This window comes from Vicugna pacos, chromosome 3 (assembly GCF_048564905.1).
Source record: "Vicugna pacos chromosome 3, VicPac4, whole genome shotgun sequence".
Taxonomy (NCBI): domain Eukaryota; kingdom Metazoa; phylum Chordata; class Mammalia; order Artiodactyla; family Camelidae; genus Vicugna; species Vicugna pacos.
The window spans coordinates 28495986-28514036 of NC_132989.1; the positions used below are offsets into that span (position 1 = coordinate 28495986).

Sequence of the window (18051 nt, forward strand, 5' to 3'; positions counted from 1 at the left end):
GACTGTGAATGTCAGGTCAGTTCCTACAACACCAAGGATTAGCTGATAGTCTCAGGCCAACTTCCAGATGTCAGCGGCTGCTTTTCTCTTTCTCAGAAGAGAAGAATCAGGCAGACAAGTGGGTGGATGGGATTTCAGTTTTCAGAGAGTTAGAGAGTTTCTGTAGCGTGTGCAAGAGGAGGGTGTGGAGGGAGGAGGGGTTTAACAAGAATTACTGTGGACATCGTGTCCACTTCATGGTTTTCAAGAAATACACATTTTCAAAATATGAGTTAAAATATTGAGCAATTTGAATTGGCTTTTGGTTGCTGGGTTGTGTTCCCTCTATTGTGATACTGCTCTGAGGCCAACCATGTGGATTAGGGTCTTAAAAGGGCAGATGTTCAAAGCTAAGAAGTTCTGAGCCATTGTCTTAGAGTCCAGAGCTGCAGCTCCATGTGAAGCCGATGGCTGGGTTGGGGTGGTGTTTGAAGTAGATCAGTCAGAAGCCAGGCTCAGGTACCTGCTTCACCTCCCCTCCCCAGAAGATCCCAGCAGACAGAGTTCCTCAGGCTCTCAGTGCCCCCTGACCCCCAGTCTGAGTTCTAAGTCCTGGTTATTACCACCAATAAATCTGGTCAGCCAAGGATGCCAAGATGGGGGATACAGTCCCTGCCCCCGGGCATGCTGATTCTGTGGGAGAGTGAGAGCAGCCACACCAAAAGCAGAGAGACCTGAGCACTGAAGGGGCTCAGCAAAGGGCCCTCAGCCCCTTCCAGGGATGGAAAAATTCTTGGCAGAGCAAGTATTCATAGAATAGAAGTTTGGAAAGTGGGGGGCAAGGAAGGCTGAGGACATAGCAGGGAGGAATGCACCGTGATAGATGAATTTAGATAATTTCTTAGAGCCTGGCGATCCCCAAAGGTGAAAACCTTGAGAGCCAGACTCCACAGCTGGAGTATAGTATAGTCCAGAACCTAAAGGACCCACTGAGATGAAGTGAAGACACAAGTCAGCAGTTCTCCCCTCCTTCCCCGCCCTCCTCTTTCGGGTGGCTGGCCAGAAGGGCCCACACTTTGAGGGGTAGTGGGAGAAATAAGAAGAAAAGGGGCAGAAATGGGAGAAAAGAGCCTATAGTGGGAATCAAAAAGCTGGAAGAGTTTTGGAAATGGAGGGTCTGGAGGGAGAACTGGTCAAGGACTACTTTAGCATCGAGCTGCACTCAGAAGGGGAGGGACAGAGGCATGAACCACCGACAGAGGCGGGTCTGTTTACTTGGCCAAGCTTGAAAGTAACGGGGTGGCCGTCAGAAGCCCTTGGGACCCCGCCTGGACTTTCTCACCGAGGAGGCTGTTGGGACCCCCGGGCACTCGAGCCCGCGCACCAGCAGCGATGAGAACGCGCCCGGCCGGCCCGCGCTAGAGGCGGGCGGGAAAGCGCCGCGGTCGCCCGTCCCCTACTTTCCCGCTTCTCCGACCGTAGCAAGAGGCCTGTGCCGGGTAGGGGAAGGAGCGTCCAGCCCCTGGACCCGAGTCTAGGCCGGCCAGCGGACACTACCAAGCGGCAGGTGGCTCCCGGGACAGCGCCGCAGCTCCGCGCTCCCGCCCCCCGGGCCGGACGCGGCGCCTCCCCCGCGGCGGCCGGAGTCTGGAGGTGGGGTCGGGAGCCCGAGCCCGGGGCTCTGATGTCACCGCGCGGCCGCGGGCGCCCAAGAGCGCGTCTCGGGCTGGAGCTCAGGTACGCGGCGAGGCCGGGGGCCAGGCGGCCGGGGGCTGGGTTGGGGGCGGTTAGGGGGGTGGCGGGATCGGTCTTCCCGTGGGGCAGCAGGGGAAGACGGGTGGGAGTGGCTGGGGCACCGCGGAGCAGCCCGCCGGCCTTCGGGTCTGGAGGTGCTGGGCTCCGCGCCGTGTCTGGTCTGCGCGAGTCAGGTCGGGTCCCTGCGCGCCTGTTTTCTCCGCAGAGGGTTCGCGGGGTGGGGCGGCGGGCAGAGCCGGCGGCTGCGAGGGCTGCTGGGGAGTGCGCCGGGAGGCCCGAGCGCGAAGTGGGGTCTCACCCCGCGACCCCCGGCTCCCGCCCTTTGGCCACGGAATCCGCCCCCCGCCCCCTGCCCTAGATCGCTCGGTCCTCTGCTCGCGTTCTGAGTCCTCCTTCCCGATGGGAAACCCAACAGGAAAGGCCAAGAAATGCGCCGGCCAGCGGCCATCCGCTCTCCCTGCGTCCCCAAGGCCCCGCTCTCCTGCCGCACCTCGTGATTTTGTCGCCCCCTGTGGCCTCCAGGACTGCGCCTTTCTCGTCTCTGGCGCGCCTGGATTTTCAGAGTTTGAAGCCCCAGGTATGTGGTCCGACCTCGACCCGGCCTCCTCTCCCCAGGTGCCACCACCATCCCGCATTTCCTACGCAGGGCACAGAGCTGCAGGCCCTGGAGGCTCTACGGGCTGGAGTGAGCAGAAAAGAGCAGATGCTTCGCGAGGTGCTCCGTGGTGCTGACAGGCAGGGAGAAGGGAGGGCCGCAGAGGACTGGGAGAGCCACTGAACTTCCCAAAGTGCCTGCCCTGCTAGACCTGGTCGTGGGCGCTGGGATTCAACACATGGCCCAGGCCTTGGAAACTGGGTCTGGCAGGGAGACTGCCATTCAGGCAGCGCCCCCACAGTAAGCCTAGTCCTGAGGGAAGACCATTGGGAGGGGTGGCCTGGAAAACCTCTCTATGGAGGTTTTCCTGATCATTATTGAGCATTTGAGGTTGTCTGTCCTTCTTGTCACCTTACCTGGATCTGCTTCTGTTGCCTTTGTGCGATTTTACCTAGCTCTCTTCCTTGATTTCCCCAACAACCTCTAACTAAAAACCTGGGTCTGCCTACTTGCCTGGTCCAACCTCTCTGCTAAGGTTCAGACCCACATCTCAACTTCCTGTTTGCCGGACTTGCCACAAACACTGCAAAGCCCACAGGCCCCAGGCTGAATGAGCACTGGTCCCCTTGTCCCCATCTGCACCTCCTCATTCCTTAGACCAGCACCTCCACCTCCCAGGCCCCTAGCTCTCAACACTGAAGTCATCCTTGTCTCCTTTTCCTCTGTTGCTCTTTCATTCACGTGATGAGGTTATCACGAATGCCTCCATCCCCATAAGACTCCAATCTGGTGATTTTCCAGCAGGGATTCCATGCTGCTCCCCCTGCTCTGGTGGGGCTTGCCAAATGGCTCAAGAGCTCTATGAGCTCCAGCCTCTGGACTTATCTCCAATACAGGCACTGACTCTGCAGCTCAGCCCACAGCTGACACTTAACACTGATGCTAGGGCTCCCAGGGGGTGGCCTCTCCAGCCACTAGGGCTGGACTGCAAGAGGCTTCCTGCAGTCAGACAAGTGTGGAAACTCTTTGCTCCTTGGGCTAAGGCCCCAAAACACACGCAGGAGCTAGACCCTCTTGGCATAACACATTCTGCAAAGGGCACAGTGTGGGCATCCTGCATGGGTATCAGCCTGCTTGGGTCACCACTAAAAATGCATCCTTGAGATAAGTTAAAGTCAATAAGAAAATGTAGACATATTTTTATTATCCATTTGAGGTGTTTTTATTTGGTGAACTCAGAATCCTTTGTCACTCACAGATAAGATAGAATTTTCAAGGCCTTTTTTGAGGGAACATCTTTGTATTTGAACAGTTAACCCATGCCTGTAGATGCAACAAATCAATATGGGCAGGCATAGGTGGCATGAGCCAGGGTAAACAGTGCTCCCACGCTGGGCTCAGAAGGATAGGGAAAGAGTGTCTGGGTGGCTAGGGAGGGTTAACTAGGTGACTGTCCTCCCAGGGGCTGCTACTTAGAGTAGCTTCTTGTCTTCCAGAAGTCCAGAGAGTAGAAACATTTTGCAAAGTGGTCCCCGAGCCCGAGTGTGAGGACCAACCTGCAGGGCTGGCCTTAGTGGGCACAAAGATGCCTCCAGGTGGGTGATGTCAAGTTGTTCTGGTTCCAGGTCAGCTGAAAGCCCCTCCTGGGAATGCTGCAGGTACTGCCTCTCCCTTTTAGAGAACACCATACCCTCCCATCACTAACCTCCCTACCTGCCCTAACCAGCAATCTGTAGCATCTGGGGTCTTAGGGAAGAGGGTAGAGGGTGATCCTGAGCTCCAAAAAGTGTCTAGGAGGCTAAAATGAGCCTGTTTTTCAGTTCCCACCCCAGTAGTGGGTCACCCTCCTCTACACTCACCAAGAAACTCAAGGAAAGCAAGTCAACCCCCATCCAAAATTTCCTTAGCCCATAGGGAGCCCCCATCTCCCAAGATTCAAAGCTGCTTTCACCCCTGACCCAGACACACCCATCCAGCTCCTCCCCTCCCTTCCCCTCCTGGCACTGGGGAAGTATTGATTTCTGGCCATTCCTGCTCCAAGCTGTGGTCACCTGCTCTTTTGGTTCCTAATAACCCAAGTAACCTGGTCAGTGTGCATGGTGACAAATGCCTCACCCATTCTGTCCCCTTCCCTAGAAAAGATTAAGAATGGGCAAAAGCAAAGAAGCCCACTTCCTTCCCCACCAAAGCCACCCACTGTCTACTTCCTGCGAGGCTGCTTCTTTCCTGGTCATTCAACAAATACTTGACACTGAGTACATGCCGGGCACTGAGGATACAGACTGAAGAAGTGCAGGGCCTGTCCTCAGGAAGCTCAGGGGTAGGAGTGGGGAGAGGGAATCACAAGCAAGCCAGCAGTCAATGCAGAGTAATGAGTGCTGTGATGAGGGAAGCTCAGGACACTGTCGAGATTCCCAAGAATCAGGAGACTGCTAAGTTGAGCCTTGTGGGAGGAACTGAGTGGCAGGACAAAGAGGGTGTGAGCCTGTCATTCTTAGACAAAAGGCAGGGTCTCCCAAGCAGGGACCATATTATCCTAGATTGTGCCAGTATTTTGAGGGGGTGGAAGGGACTATTTCCCACAGTGTAGTCTGGGCTTTGTTGGAGGCTTCCGTCATCTGAGGGGCAGGGGTAAACTGGCTTTCAGCAGGGTTTGCTTCTAGGAAATTGATTCTGGCTGCAGTGGAGTTGGAGGCAGGCCCAAATTCCAGGCAGGGCTCTGCCTCTGACCAGCTGCGTGCCTGTGGGCAAATCATTTCCCCCTCAGAATCTCAGTGTCCTTGTTTGCAAAATGCAGATGGGCAATTGTGGGATTCAAGATAAATATGTATATAAAGCACCCGGAACATAACTGGCCCAGACGGCGGGAGAAAGGCGGTGAAGCTGCCCCTGCCACCTGACCTGGGTTGTCCCACCTCCTTCCTTGGCTCCCCTGTGATCTCAGAATGTTCTTGACCATTGTTTATCAGGGAAAGATCACATGGAGAAGCTAACAAAGCGGCCAGGAAGCAAACTGGGTGGGACAGTGTTGGGGGGAGGGGGTGGAGAGCAAGGGTACATTCTCAGTGCTCCAGGAGGTGCCAGGGTAGAGGCCAGGGTTGCCATCCAGGAGAGCCCCAGCAGGGAGTGGGCTAGTCGCCATTCCTTCCCCTGAGCAAAGGCCCTCAACCTCCAGAGTTGCTCCCCTGGTCCCACTACTACTATCCCTTACTGGGGGCGGGGGCAATGTCCGCGCTAAGGATCTTGTAACTAGGGAGAGGATGTGTAAGCACGTGGCTGTCCGTGTCGGAGAGGCCAGCACCCTTACCCGGAGCTCCTCACCCACCATGCCGTCTATTCTCTTCCAGGCCCCTCGGAGCTAGCCAGCCTCCGCGCTCGTCCGTGCAGCCATGGAGGCCCTGGGTCCCGGAGGTGACCGCGCCTCCCCAGCCTCGTCCACTCGCAGCCTGGACGTGCGGCGGCTGTCCGCGCGCGCCGACTCGGCCTACAGCTCTTTCTCCGCTGCCTCCGGCGGTGCCGAGCCTCGCACGCCGTCGCCGGGGTCCCACCAGCTTCCTTACCTGGACTGGGACTACGTGCGCGTGGTGTGGGGCGGCCCTCGCACCTCCCCGCAGCCCCCGCCCGCGGCCGCCGCGCGCAGTGGGCCGCGTCCCCCCGAGGTCCAGGGGACCCCGGGGCCGCTCAGCCGGCAGGCCACCCCGCTGCTGTACGCACTGGCGGCCGAGGCGGAGGCCGCGGCGCGGGCTGCCGAGCCGCCCAGCCCGCCGGCCTCGCGGGCGGCCTACCGCCAGCGGCTGCAGGGCGCGCAGCGGCGAGTGCTCCGGGAGACATCCTTCCAGCGCAAGGAGCTCCGCATGAGCCTGCCCGCCCGCCTGCGGCCCGCGGCCCCCGTCCGGCCCCCCGCCGCGCATTCGCGCTCCGCCTCGCTCAGCCACCCGGGCGGGGAAGTGGAGCCGGCGCGCCCCGGGGCTCCCGTGCCGGGAACCGCGGGCCAGGGACGTTTAGCCGGTCAGCAGCGGAAGTGGTGCTTCTCGGAGCCAGGGAAGCTGGATCGCGTGGGTCGGGGCGGTGGGTTGGCGGAGCAATGCTCCGGAGAGGTCTGCTCCAGCTCTGGCCTCGCCAGGCCCGAGCTCCAGGAATGGCAGCAGCGGACGCTGGCAGAGTTTGAAGGTCACCAGATCAGATGGCTGCCTGTGACCAAGCCCCGAGGCATAGAGGACCTGAAACCCTGGTCCTTGAAGTTCGACAACGCCTACAGGTCAGCCAGGCGGGGTCGTAGCGCTTCTGGCGAAGTCTTGACTCCCTGGGGAAGTCCAGGAGGGGTCAAGTCCACTGCCCAGGTATAGGGGCTGCAAGCCTGGGGTGGGGGCATCTGTAAGACTGAAAACTTAAGCAACATTTCATCCAACTGCTTGCCTTCCAGGCTGTTCCCCAAGGAGCAGAAACCCCTAGACCATCGTTTCGGACCAGACTTCCCAGGTGAGAGAGATGAACCACTTTGGGGACTGAAAGTTGGGGGAAGGCAGCTTTCATAGCTCTTGTTTAAGAAGAGGGCCTTGCACCTACCCTCAGTTTGAGCCTTCTGTCTTTTCCAAATCACATCCCCTAATTCCCCCACCCCTACACCTTACTCTCTCCCTGGTGCAGAACCAGGATCTTCCTTCCTGGTCACTGTGGTCAGTGTGAGGTCCCTGCCTCCAGGTTCCCGACTCTGAAGGAAGCTGCAGTGGTGTGTCCTGCAGAGGGACTCCAGAGCAGTCCCTCTGACTGTGAGCAGAGGGCCTCAGGGATCTACATTGTGTCTGCCCGGCTCCCATCCCTTCCTGATGATGAAGTTTTCCTGGAAGAAGCCCCAATGGTCAGAATGAGGTCACCTCCAGACTCCCATGGTTCCCCAGGGCTCCCAACCAGGTGAATTTCCTCAGACTTTCAAGCAGAGTGAGACACTCCCTTTCTACACATATCTACAAAATGCTGGAGGAGCAGAGAACTCTCCTAGCTGGAGCCTGGGAGCCAGGGGGTGAGGGTGGGGACAGGTGGCCCTTGGCCAGTTATCTTTGGCCAGAGCTTTTTCTGATTCAGTGTCTCTTTCGCTTCCAGTGTCCATGCCTCTAACCAGAAGTACAGGGCTGGCTTGGGCCAAAGGGCTGACCAGACTATAATCCTGCCACAGCAGCCCCTCCATGAGTGCCCAGAGACTGCAGGGACAGATGACTGCTGGCAGGGGGTAAATGGTTCTGTGGGTGTCTCCAGACCTACATGCTGTAGCCCCCCTAACACTGCAAATGGTGACATCCCAACCATTGACCCTACTGAACTGCTGACCACTGACTCCCCAACAGCTGCAGAGACTGACCCCCTCAAACCTCTCCCAGTTGATACCCTGGGACCTTCAGGCAATGACACCTCAGGGCCTCCTGACCACACTACCCTGGCTTGGGCCACTGGCCAGCCTTATTCCAGGCCAACATGGCCTGGTCCACACCTCGAGGAGCTGGTTCAGGAGCTGGCCAGATTGGATCCCTCTCTGAGCGACACTCTAACCTCCTATCCCAGCCCAGAGCCATCTCTGGGCCTGCTGGATGGGCTGATTCCTTTAGCTGAGGTCTGGGCTGCAATGAGGCCAGCCTGTGGAGAGGATGGAGAGGAGGCTGCTGGTACTTCTAAGCCAGGGTGAGTGAGGGGCACCGGGGAATCAGGGGATTCTAAGCCCCTGCAATCTGGGGCAGTACAATCCAGGAGCTCTGGTTTTGTCCCCAGGTCCTATCTACTTAACTCCACCCAGGGCCTGCCAACTTCTCAGGAGGAGACAAAGCCTGGAAACCTTAACACCCACGCTGTGCCAGACCAGCCATGTGGCCAGGGTCTCCCTGAGCCAAATAACAGCATCCAAGCCAAGAAAGTGGGTGTGGAGGGGTTGAAGGAGGCTGGGTGTGGCAAGAGTCTGGGCTGAGAAGTCAGGGGCCTGGCTCCAGTCTTAAGTACCCACGCCCTGCCGGCAGGTGGAGCTGGCCGACCTCCTCCAAAAGATGCTCCGGGACCTTCAAGAGGAGCAGGAGCGACTGCAGGAGGCGGCCCAAGCCTGGGCCAGGCGCGGGGCTGCTTTGGAGGCTGCGGTGGGCCAGGCCTGTGCACCCCACGTGCTCGAGCGCTTCAGCCGGTTCATGGTCGACCTAGAGCGAGTGCTTGGCCTCCTGCTGCTGCTGGGCAGTCGCCTGGCCCGCGTGCGCCGCGCCCTGGCCCGGGCGGGCGCAGACGGCGACCCTGACGAGCAGGTAATGGCTTCAGGCTTGGGGAGAGCGGGGCGGGGCGGGGCCTGCGGCTCGGTCTTAACCATCCCGGGGGCGGCGGCACCCTCGCCCCGCTCACGGCGCCCTCCCACTGCGGCTCCAGGCCTCTCTGCTGCAGCGCCTCGGGCTCCTGCAGCGGCAGCAGGAAGACGCCAAGGAGCTGAAGCAGCACGTGGCGCGGCGCGAGCGGGCCCTGCGGGAGGTGCTGGTGCGCGCACTGCCCGCCGAGGAGCTGCGCGCCTACTGTGCCCTGCTGGCCGGCAAGGCCGCCGTCCTGGCCCAGCAGCGCAGCCTAGACGAGCGGGTCCGCCTTCTTCAGGACCAGCTGGACGCCGTCAGGGGAGACCTTGGCGGTCATCCCCCGCCTCCCAGGCCAGCCTGGCCCCCAGGGACCTGTCCTCCGAATAAACTGCCCTTCCCTCCTTTCCTCATCTAGTTACAGGCTGTGGGGACGGGGAGCATTGCCCCTGCTTCTCACCCACGAGATTCGGGGTGTCGCTGGTTTATTCGGTGCTTTTCTCTCGAAGTGGGGAAGATCCAGGTCCGGCCTTCCCAGGATGCGTCTTACAAGTTCTTATGTGCCTTACCCAAGTACTGTGGATTATTTTGTAATTAACTTACGGGTTTAAAATACTGCAGTATTTCCCCTTTTTGTGATGAGAAAGAGGCTCGGTCAGGGTTGGTGGAGGGAGAGGAGACAAATCAGAGGAGAATTTCAACTTATGATGTAAAATGGCCATTTCCCCCCTCAATTAAAAAAAATTGATGTGAGAAGTGTGCATATCACCTGAAGCATGGCTTGGAGAAGGGATCTGGTTTGAGAACTACAGACACCAACCCTGCCTGACTAGAGTAGAAGAGAGATTTGTTGGAGGACATCACTCAGGTCTGGGGATGGCTAGGAAGACAGAAGAAACAGGCTTGAAAACAGGAGGGACCAGGGGGATGCTGCTAACCAGTTATCTCTAATTGTTCTGCATCATTACCACAAAAGCGTAGGCCTGATTGGTCCAGGTCTCCTTGCCAGGGACAAAGCCCCCATCCTCAGTAGTGGAAGTGGGGTACTGCCCCCCTTCAAGACTCAAGGGATATGGAATTTCCCCAAATGGGTTCAGCCGCTTTGCTGCATAAAACCCCTGATGAATGTCGAGTAAACTTGGACATATGAGAACATTCATTCCAAGACCCGGAAAGAACTTTCTTCCTCTTCCAATTATGTTATCAAAGTTGAATTTATCCATCTCTTCTTTGGAGACCCCACTGGATCAACCAGAGTTGAGGAGGGCAGTTGGAGGGTAGAAGCTGAGTCATGGGGGACCTGGAGACCTATTATGCAAGGAGGCTGCAGACCTGCAGGGGCAGCTTTGCTCGTGTTCTACAGATGCCGATTTGGGGGTGGGCTGGGGTTGGGAGTGGAAAGTTAAGGGCTAGAGTGGTATGAAACACAGGATACACACTTCCCTCTATTTGTGTATCAGCCCTGTGGACACAGAATCAATGTTAGGTTCTCAAATATACATGTGAAAATCTGTCTTACTATTTGTAGCTGCAAGGGCAGGGACAAGAACATTGTTCATGCAAATGTTCAGTGTATTTTTGGAAGTTGGGCACATTAATAGGCATGTGTATGTGTATCTAAAGCCAACTGACCCCAAAGTGAGAAATCTCTGCTTCTGGGCTTGCTTTCTTAGTCACTAAGTCACGCATATTGTCACTAAGTGCAACTGGTTGGGAATTTTAAATGGTCGTATTCATACCAAAAGCATTAGTTATAACAGTCGCGCTATTGAACACAGAACAATGCTCACATTGTGTCTTTTTATAAAAAAACATATGAGGCTCCTGCTGAGGCAGTTGTGGGTTCTAACATTATGCTTTGCCTCTCTGCTTTGAACGCGGTGGGCGGGGCCTCCGCTCCAAGGTTTTCGGCCTGAGCGGGGCAGCTCACGTCTAGATGGAATCTACTTATTTCTACCTTTTGCCCTGTACAGTCCGCATTACATTCTCCCATTGTGATATTCTTAGAAACACATTTAATGTCGTCCATTAGGCCAGTAGAAATGGTGTATTTCAGACAAAGCACTCCCAACGCGGGATGGACATGGGAAGCAGCGTCTGCCACTGTCCGGTTAAACTGCATTTTGGTTTTTTGCTGTTTTTTTTCCCCCATGGGGAAATATAAGGCTTCTGTGCTTGTCTCTACCAGATAGAGAGCTCACAGAATTGGGCCACACCTACTCCGCTCGTCCTTCCATTTTGCCTCCGTCTCCTTCCTGCCCCAGTTCATCTCCCTTCCACACCCCGTTATTCCTTCAGAGGGCAAGCATGCGCTCTCCACAGGTGTTCGGTATTGCCACCACAGACTAAGACTTTCGTGTGGGAGGAGGGAGAGAGGACAGTACCAGAAGCCCGGTGAATTCCACTCTCCCGGACACTGCCAGCAGAGGGCGCTGTTTCCCTTATGATGAAAACTACCTGCGTTTTACCACCCGCAGCCTCCCCAGCTACCAGGCCCTCTGGGCTAGTCACAGGGACTGTGCCTTGTCCTGAGCAGTGCCCCTGTTGAGCCTCAAGGCTGGATGGGGCTGATCCTTTTCGCTTCTGTCGGAAAGAAATTCTGGTCAGCCAGCTAAGGGAAGGTTGGCTCGCTTTCCTTTGCTAGGCCTTTGTTCGATAATTGTTCGTTAATGCGGAGTGGGGACGGGGAAGCTGGGGGTGTTGATCTCGAGTATCAGTATCAAAAAGAGCCCTATTTAGTTCCCCAGGGTGGAAAAGAGGGTTTTTTTTTTTTTTTTGAGTTCTCTGTTGGAGTTTCTGCTTGCCCCTCCTCGAGCAGCCTGCGCCCCCGCCTGCTGGCTCCGCCCCCAGCCTGGCGGCCTGCCGCGCTGCACCCCGACTTTGGGGAGCGCGGCTGTTGCTGGGCAACAGGCAGCCCCGCGGCCGCCTTCCCCGCTCGCCTCATCCCGCCTCCGCCGCTCCTCCTAATATGGATTTAATTAGTGTACTTTTTACCCTCAGACTGTAAATTGGAAACCGAGTAGGGAAGCAGTGTTCCGCGGTGCCCCAAACCGGCGCGCAATCTGGCTGGAACAGCCTGCTCGGCACACCGCGTACCTCGGCGAGCAGCTGGCGTAACCTCAGGGATCCTCGCGGGAACAGATCACCGCGCTGTTCAGTCACATGTAATTCAGAAGCTTACGAGGACATTTAGGTCAAATATGGTTGGGGACTGCAGAGGTGAAAGGGGAATGCGGGGGGTGGAGGGAAGGGAGGCAACTGCTGTAAAGCAGTCCTCTCAGCGGCCGCCTACGGTCACAGCCTGGCCACAGTTTAGACTGACAGTTAAGATGAATGTTTACCTGCTGTCTTTGAAATTTAAAGCAGCACCAACTTCTCACTGGGAGGACTTTTTTTCCCCTCCTCTGGGGTGGAGGTCTGGAGCTCGCTCTCGCTCTAGCTCTCTCTCATTCTGTTTCTCTTTCTCTCTCTCTCTCTCTCTCTCTCTCTTTCCTCTTCCCCGCAGTAATACCTGAGTCCACCTCTGCTCCACAGGTTCAAGTCCAGAGGTGTGGCAGATCTGGAAGGTTAACGCCAACCGCAGGTTCAAGGCAAAAAGCTATCTGAAGAGCAACACAGCGTCTACTTATTGGACGTCAAATAATTTCTTCCAAGAAAAGGCAAAAAAAAAAAAAAAGGAGGGAGAATATGGGTCCTGGGTGGGCTCAGTTTTATAACTGCGTGTGGAGGGGTGCTTTCATTCCAGAAGACTGAATGAAGCCTGTTTAGGTCTGGAAGGTGGGGGTGAGGATTGCGCTTTAGGAAAGGCGTAGTGATATTTTAACTGAAGTGATACCACTCACAGAATATGGGGTACTTTCCTTTTTGTGGGAATACATTTTTCCTAGTAGAGTCAATGTTGTTTATATAAGCAACTATTAATATAGTAAAAGAATGATCATGTAAAGCAAAGCTACAAATATGAGCTATTTGGTTTTGGAATACAGCCAGATAGCACTTTGGGACCAACCCAGCACTCCTGGTAATGTTTCATGATGGTGTTGCAGCTCACTAGCAACTCTGCCTTCTCACTTCCTGTTCTCCTCCCTCCCCGCAGCCTGTGAGATACTGCCAGCCCTAGGTCCCACAGAGGAGGGAGATGGACTTTGGAGAACTGGGTGACTCCCTTAAGGTCACTAAGAGAATAAAGGGCTGAGATGAGACCACCTTGTTTTTCTGCAACAGGACTTTGTCATGGAAAAGAGCACCAGGATGCCACCCCAACTGTGAGAGAACTAATAGTACATACCTTATAAGGTGATGGTTAATACCTGCAAAGTGTTTAGAACCCAGCCTGGCACTTAGTACACACAGGTCATATATACATTTCCCATATACCCTAGTCTCCATTAGGTAAGTAATACATGCTCAAGAACAGCTTTCAACCTCCTGAGAGGAAATGTAAAACGTTATTAAAAAGTTGCTATGGATGACTCATACACATCTACACCAGCAATTAACTTTTCCCCCATTAAGAGGAGTGATTATTTTCCCTGTGATAATTCTAACCATCTAAATTGCCTTACCCCAAGAACAACTTTTTTTTTTTCTTTTAGTTGCTGGAAATACCCTTCCACAGGCATACCTCCTGCCAGGCATATATTGTTCTCGAAAACTTTTCATATGCATATCAAACTAATTTTCTACTGACTTACCTTACAGTTTCAGAAAGTCTCAGCCTGCAGGGAAAAAGCAGTGGTTTCTAACACCTGAGTTTTAGGCTTATTGTTCCTAAACTCTTGCCAGTGTTTTTATTTCACTTGGAAGGCTTGCAGCACACCCTTCTGAAACACAGAGGTTCTTCTGGTGGTTCAAGAACCCTCCTCTGATTTAGGTGTGCCATAAACATTAGTTATTGTTCTTACTACTCTGCTGGTTTATATTTTGTCTTTCTCAAAGCCAGTCATACCCGTGTTTGTGACCTTTGTTACCTCTCTGTCAAGACTTTCTTCTACCATGAAAAAAGTTCTAATGTTTTATTCTGCCCTCTACTTTGACCTTCAGTTACTCAGATTGCTTTAATTATTGCCTCCCATCATTTTTTATTTTTGGAAAGGCAGAAGATTTAATTTGCATTTAAAAATAATTTATGCAGCTTAGCTAGAGTTCTAAGGAAGAAAGGTGAGAAAGGTCAGATCAGGGCCTACAGTTTTTGGCTACCATATCCATGTTTGGTTGACTTATTTATTTTGCAGAGAAATCCAAATTCTTTCAATAATGGAATGCTTGAAAGAGACAGAAGAAGGATGAGGAGAAAAGAAAGAAAAGAAAAATAGGGTAGCGAGTGCTGTATAATGTTTAAGGGAAGTACATCACAGAAGCAGGAACAAAGTGGGAGACTGTTTATTTCATTGCTTAAATCAAAACATTCCATGAAGGACTGCCTTAAATAATTTCAGAGGCCTTACTGATATATATATGGGAGAGGAGGCCCACTGTCTTGTGCCACAAAAACGACTTGGTGTAACTAATGACATGCAAACACAACTTGCAAAAGCAGAGTATTATCACAATATGATACAAAATAGATTGGTTGAGCAAATAGATTCCACATCTTTATGTGTGTGTGTTTTTTTGTTGGTTTTGTTGTTGTTGTTGTTGTTTTGCTTTGTTTTTAATGGAGGTACTAGGGATTGAACCAGGACCTCCTGCATGCTAAGCATGTGCTCCACCACTGAGCTACACCTACCCTCCCTTTCTTGGGTGTGTATGTGTTTGTTTGTTTGTTTTTAGATTCCACATCCTTAAAATAGATGAAGAGCCATTATAATTACACTGTGTTGAACCTGAGAAATCTTGGCAATACCTAAAACTTTCTCAATTACAAATAGGAGCAAAGATACAGAGAAGTTAAGCCACGCCTCTCTAAGGTAACTGAGCAAAGAGATTCTGCATTTCTAATTTTGCTGTAAGTTGTTTGCTTTCAGATGGCGTTTTAAAACGGATATCATGTACTTTTTGTTTGTACAGAACCTTCATATAAAATAGTTGCTCCTTAATTATATCTATTACTATTTAACCAGTTATTCTCCTGGTGTAATGCAGAAACATTGTTTTTCTTTGAATGTTCACCTACTGCACTGAAAGGCTCAGCTGGATTTGAAAGCCACAGATTCAGAAACATGGCACAATGGTGCAATTCCTAAATATATCATACTCTAAAAATTAAATATTCATGCCAAATTAAAATATCCAGGCACCAGTGCCAAAGACATATGTTTATATTTCACCATAGACAACCACAAATTAAATATATTTGACAAAATGTCTCTTTCTCTTATTGTTAAATCACTTTTACTCCCAAGATATACTTGTTTTCTAATATTTACCATTCACAGTACAACTGAAATTAATTACATTCACAATGTGTTCAAGACTGTGTTCAAGACTCTCTAGAATCTTGATTGCCTAAAATGAGGTAGATAACCATTCAAGGGTTTTGTTGGTTGGGACTAATTTCCTTTAGATCTTGATCATCTTTTTTTTTCCTGTTAAATAGAATTCCAAAATATTTAGCAAAAGATTGAAAAGTGAACATTTTGGAAAAATATAATTTCAAAAGGTTACTTTATGAAAATTGTTTTACCTCATTTCAATTTAAAAACAGGATGAAAGCATCGGATTACAAAAGCACTACATATCTTAATGCTGACAAACATCCATCATCACACAAAGCTCTCATTCTGGCTTGGGAGTGTATAGATGCGGAAGCATTGGGTTAACTCATTCAGGGGCCAGACCAGCTGCTGCCCCTTAACGTTTGATCTTAAATTTCGAATTTCCAAAGTTCAAGCCTGACTTCTGGAATTCTTCAAAGGAGGCGCTCACTGAGATCTTGAATCCCATCTCTGGAGAAAGGTCAAGCTTCCTACAGAAGCTGAAGGCATAGGCCCACATGGGTAGAACAGGCTACAGTGGACAAAGTTGGAAACAAGATGGAGCCGAAGGTGTTGGACAGCCATCTTGGGCAGGCTTAGACTGTGAGGCAGGCCCGGTTGGAGCAACCAAGCTATAGCTTCGGGAACCGTCAGGTTGCAGGTGGTAGGCTGGGCACTAGACCAGACAAGGGCCCCGGACTGGGTCGACGGGAGATTTCCGAAAAGACTGGCAGAGTACTGCGGATCTTCGTCTTTTTACGAGGAGCCATTGGCGAGGCACCCAAGAATTTGCTGAAGGAGCCCGACTTCCTCATGCCTCGAGCCAGATCCTGGAGCATCAGGTCGTCGGCCAGGACGCCCAGAAATGCGCTGGTGGTGGAACTGAGGATGGTGGCAGCCACCTGCACCGGGCGCCGGGCCGCAAGACTGCCACTACCACCACCTGTCGCATCGAGCTCGGTAGAGCCTCGCAGGCCGGGGTCGCCAAGTAGGCGGCGAAGCGCGTAAGAGGCGCCGGGCGGCAGATACTGGTAGGCTCGCCGCCCGCTGTGGTCACGCACGTGAACCTGCGCACCCAAGCGGACAACCAGCAGCACCGCGGCATCCTCGTGGCCGTGCAGGGCGGCCAGGTGTAGCGGCGTGTAGCCGCCGTGTGAGCGCGCGTTCACGTCGACCCGCGCGCCCCCACGCCGCGCGACCTCCACCAGCTGCTGCACCATCTCAAGGTCGCCGCTCTTGGCTGCCCAATGCAGGGCGGTGAAACCAGACATGAAGTCGCGCTTGGCCGCCAGGCCGAGGTCACGCAGCAGCAGTCCGTGCAGCTGGTGGGTCCAGCGGCCCCCGGCCGCCCGCACGAGCCACTCGTGTTCGGCCGGCTCCAGGGGCACGGCGGACGGCGGCGGTGCGGCGGGTACCTCCTCGGTGTCGGGGCTCAGCAGGCGCGGGCCGGCGCGCGAAAGACGCCTCAGGTGCGGGGAGCGGCCGGGACCCAGGCTGAGGCCCAGGCCGGACTCCTCTACCGAGAGCCGCCGCAGCAGCAGCGGGGAGCTCCGAGGGCTGGGCTCCTCCGACAGCTGCCGACGCAAGCCCTGCTCCTCCGCCCGGATCCGGAGCGCGGCGGGGCCCGGGACGCAGCGCACCGGCAGCATGCAGGGCTTCTGCGGCGGCGCACGCGGAGTAGGTGGTGGCGGCCCTTTGGTCGGCTCAGGCCCAGGTTCCAGGTCTGGCGGCTCCGTGTCTGGCAAGGCTGCCTCCGTAGATACCCTAGACGGTGGGGTCATGTCTGCAGAGAGTCCCTCGGAGGTCTGGTCCGAGGGCGGCCCTGACTGCTCGGTCGGGCCTAACAATAGCTCCCTTGTCAGCTGAGTGAGTTCAGAGGCCAGAGCCCCGGGGCTATCCTGCGACTCTGACGGCAGGACTGGATCCTCTGGTGATTCCACCCCACTCTGCGCCGAGGCCAAGCATGGAGCCCCAGAGGCAGCAGTTTCCCCTTGTGAGACGGCAGTGATCTTCGACGGAGGGGCTGGTGCCCCTGGGATGCTGGGGAAGCCGGAGGGCAGGGGCTCTGGCCCATCCCGGGGCCGCGGCTTCTTCCTCAGCACCACAAACTTGACGCCGTCGAGCTCCTTCACCACGGCCACGTCGTTGACAAACTGCTTGAAACGGTCTCTGCGGGCGGCGCGGCCGCGGGGGTCGCCGGCATCCAGCAGCGGCTTAAAGCGGCTTAGCAGCTCGGAGTTGCGCACCTTGCCGCCGTGCTCCTGTAGGAAGCCCAGCACCGCCGCCTGGCTCACCCCGGCGGCCGCGGCGGCCGCGGCAGCGGCCAGCGCCATGGTAAGTCCCCGCCGCGCAGGGGAGCCGGGTCCGCCCCCTCCCACCGACGCGCGGTTCCCGGTTGCTGGGCAGGCGGACTTCGCGGCGCCGGCTGGGACGTGCGGGAGCTGGGGTTCCGGGAGTCACGTCCGCCTCGGCCAGGCTCACCTGAATGTTTTCACCGAGGCGTGACGGGCGTGTCCCCGAAGCTGCACCTTGGTCAAGCTTGAGCCGCGGGCCCCGCGTGTCTCTGTAGAAAGGAGCTGGGGGCCGCGGCGCCCGCCGCCCGCCGCCGCCCCGCAGGGCCCCCAGTCTTCGGGGTAGGCTCCTGCCTTTATATTCTGTCCAATGGGCGTCAGGCTTCATCCCCTGCGCACGGTGCTCGCCTTACAGGTGACAGCTGCCACCGCGGTGGCAGCCGCGGTGGGAGTAGGGGAGCGGAAATTCTCCACCGCCCCTCCCAACTCGGGAATTAAAGGCGCAGTGCCAGGCGTCAGCTCCGCTCCCGGTTGCTAGGTGGGTGTGTTCCGCGGGGATGCCGCGGTCGACCGACGAGACAAGGATTTTTATTCCTTTAAGAAATATTTAACCTCCACAAAATATCGGACGATTACTTAAAAGCCATAATTTATTTAAAGACCGTTGATACCCCTTCAATTGTGGATTGAGTTTCACATAGGAAAAC

At 54.8% G+C, this 18051-nt stretch overlaps 2 protein-coding genes and 1 long non-coding RNA gene across 4 annotated transcripts; 2 read left to right on the forward strand and 1 right to left on the reverse strand.

Moving 5' to 3' along the window:
• The first annotated feature begins 1290 nt into the window (after positions 1-1290).
• SHROOM1 (shroom family member 1) lies at positions 1291-9393 on the forward strand. Of its 2 annotated transcripts, XM_072957297.1 has the most exons (9): positions 1291-1716; positions 2093-2311; positions 5677-6669; positions 6753-6808; positions 7031-7240; positions 7430-8002; positions 8090-8231; positions 8332-8604; positions 8723-9393. In XM_072957297.1, the coding sequence occupies exons 3-9, from the start codon at positions 5719-5721 to the stop codon at positions 9053-9055; spliced, it is 2538 nt and encodes an 845-aa protein (XP_072813398.1). In that variant the 5' UTR covers positions 1291-1716; positions 2093-2311; positions 5677-5718; the 3' UTR covers positions 9056-9393. The 2 variants fall into 2 exon arrangements, with proteins under 2 accessions (XP_072813398.1, XP_072813399.1); XM_072957298.1 differs by lacking the exons at positions 1291-1716; positions 2093-2311 and having other exon boundaries at positions 5400-6669.
• A 2068-nt stretch (positions 9394-11461) lies between these two features.
• On the forward strand, positions 11462-14936 carry LOC140693440 (uncharacterized). Its single transcript, XR_012069210.1, has 3 exons — positions 11462-11801; positions 12143-12933; positions 13872-14936. It is a non-coding gene; the product is annotated as an uncharacterized lncRNA (long non-coding RNA).
• A 290-nt stretch (positions 14937-15226) lies between these two features.
• SOWAHA (sosondowah ankyrin repeat domain family member A) lies at positions 15227-17724 on the reverse strand. Its single transcript, XM_072957302.1, has one exon. It carries the CDS (start codon positions 17384-17386, stop codon positions 15704-15706), a length of 1683 nt encoding a protein of 560 aa, XP_072813403.1. The 5' UTR covers positions 17387-17724; the 3' UTR covers positions 15227-15703.
• Positions 17725-18051: the final 327 nt, after the last annotated feature.

What these genes read in the sequence shown, in the direction of transcription:
- SHROOM1 (XM_072957297.1), top strand. Translation starts at nt 5,719, where the DNA reads ATGGAGGCCCTGGGTCCCGGAGGTGACCGCGCCTCCCCAGCCTCGTCC. An exon ending in TCCCCAGGGCTCCCAACCAG is followed by an intron (nt 7,241 to 7,429) that starts GTGAATTTCCTC and finishes TTTCGCTTCCAG; the next exon opens with TGTCCATGCCTCTAACCAGA. An exon ending in ACAGCATCCAAGCCAAGAAA is followed by an intron (nt 8,232 to 8,331) that starts GTGGGTGTGGAG and finishes CCCTGCCGGCAG; the next exon opens with GTGGAGCTGGCCGACCTCCT.
- SOWAHA (XM_072957302.1), bottom strand. Translation starts at nt 17,386, where the DNA reads ATGGCGCTGGCCGCTGCCGCGGCCGCCGCGGCCGCCGGGGTGAGCCAG.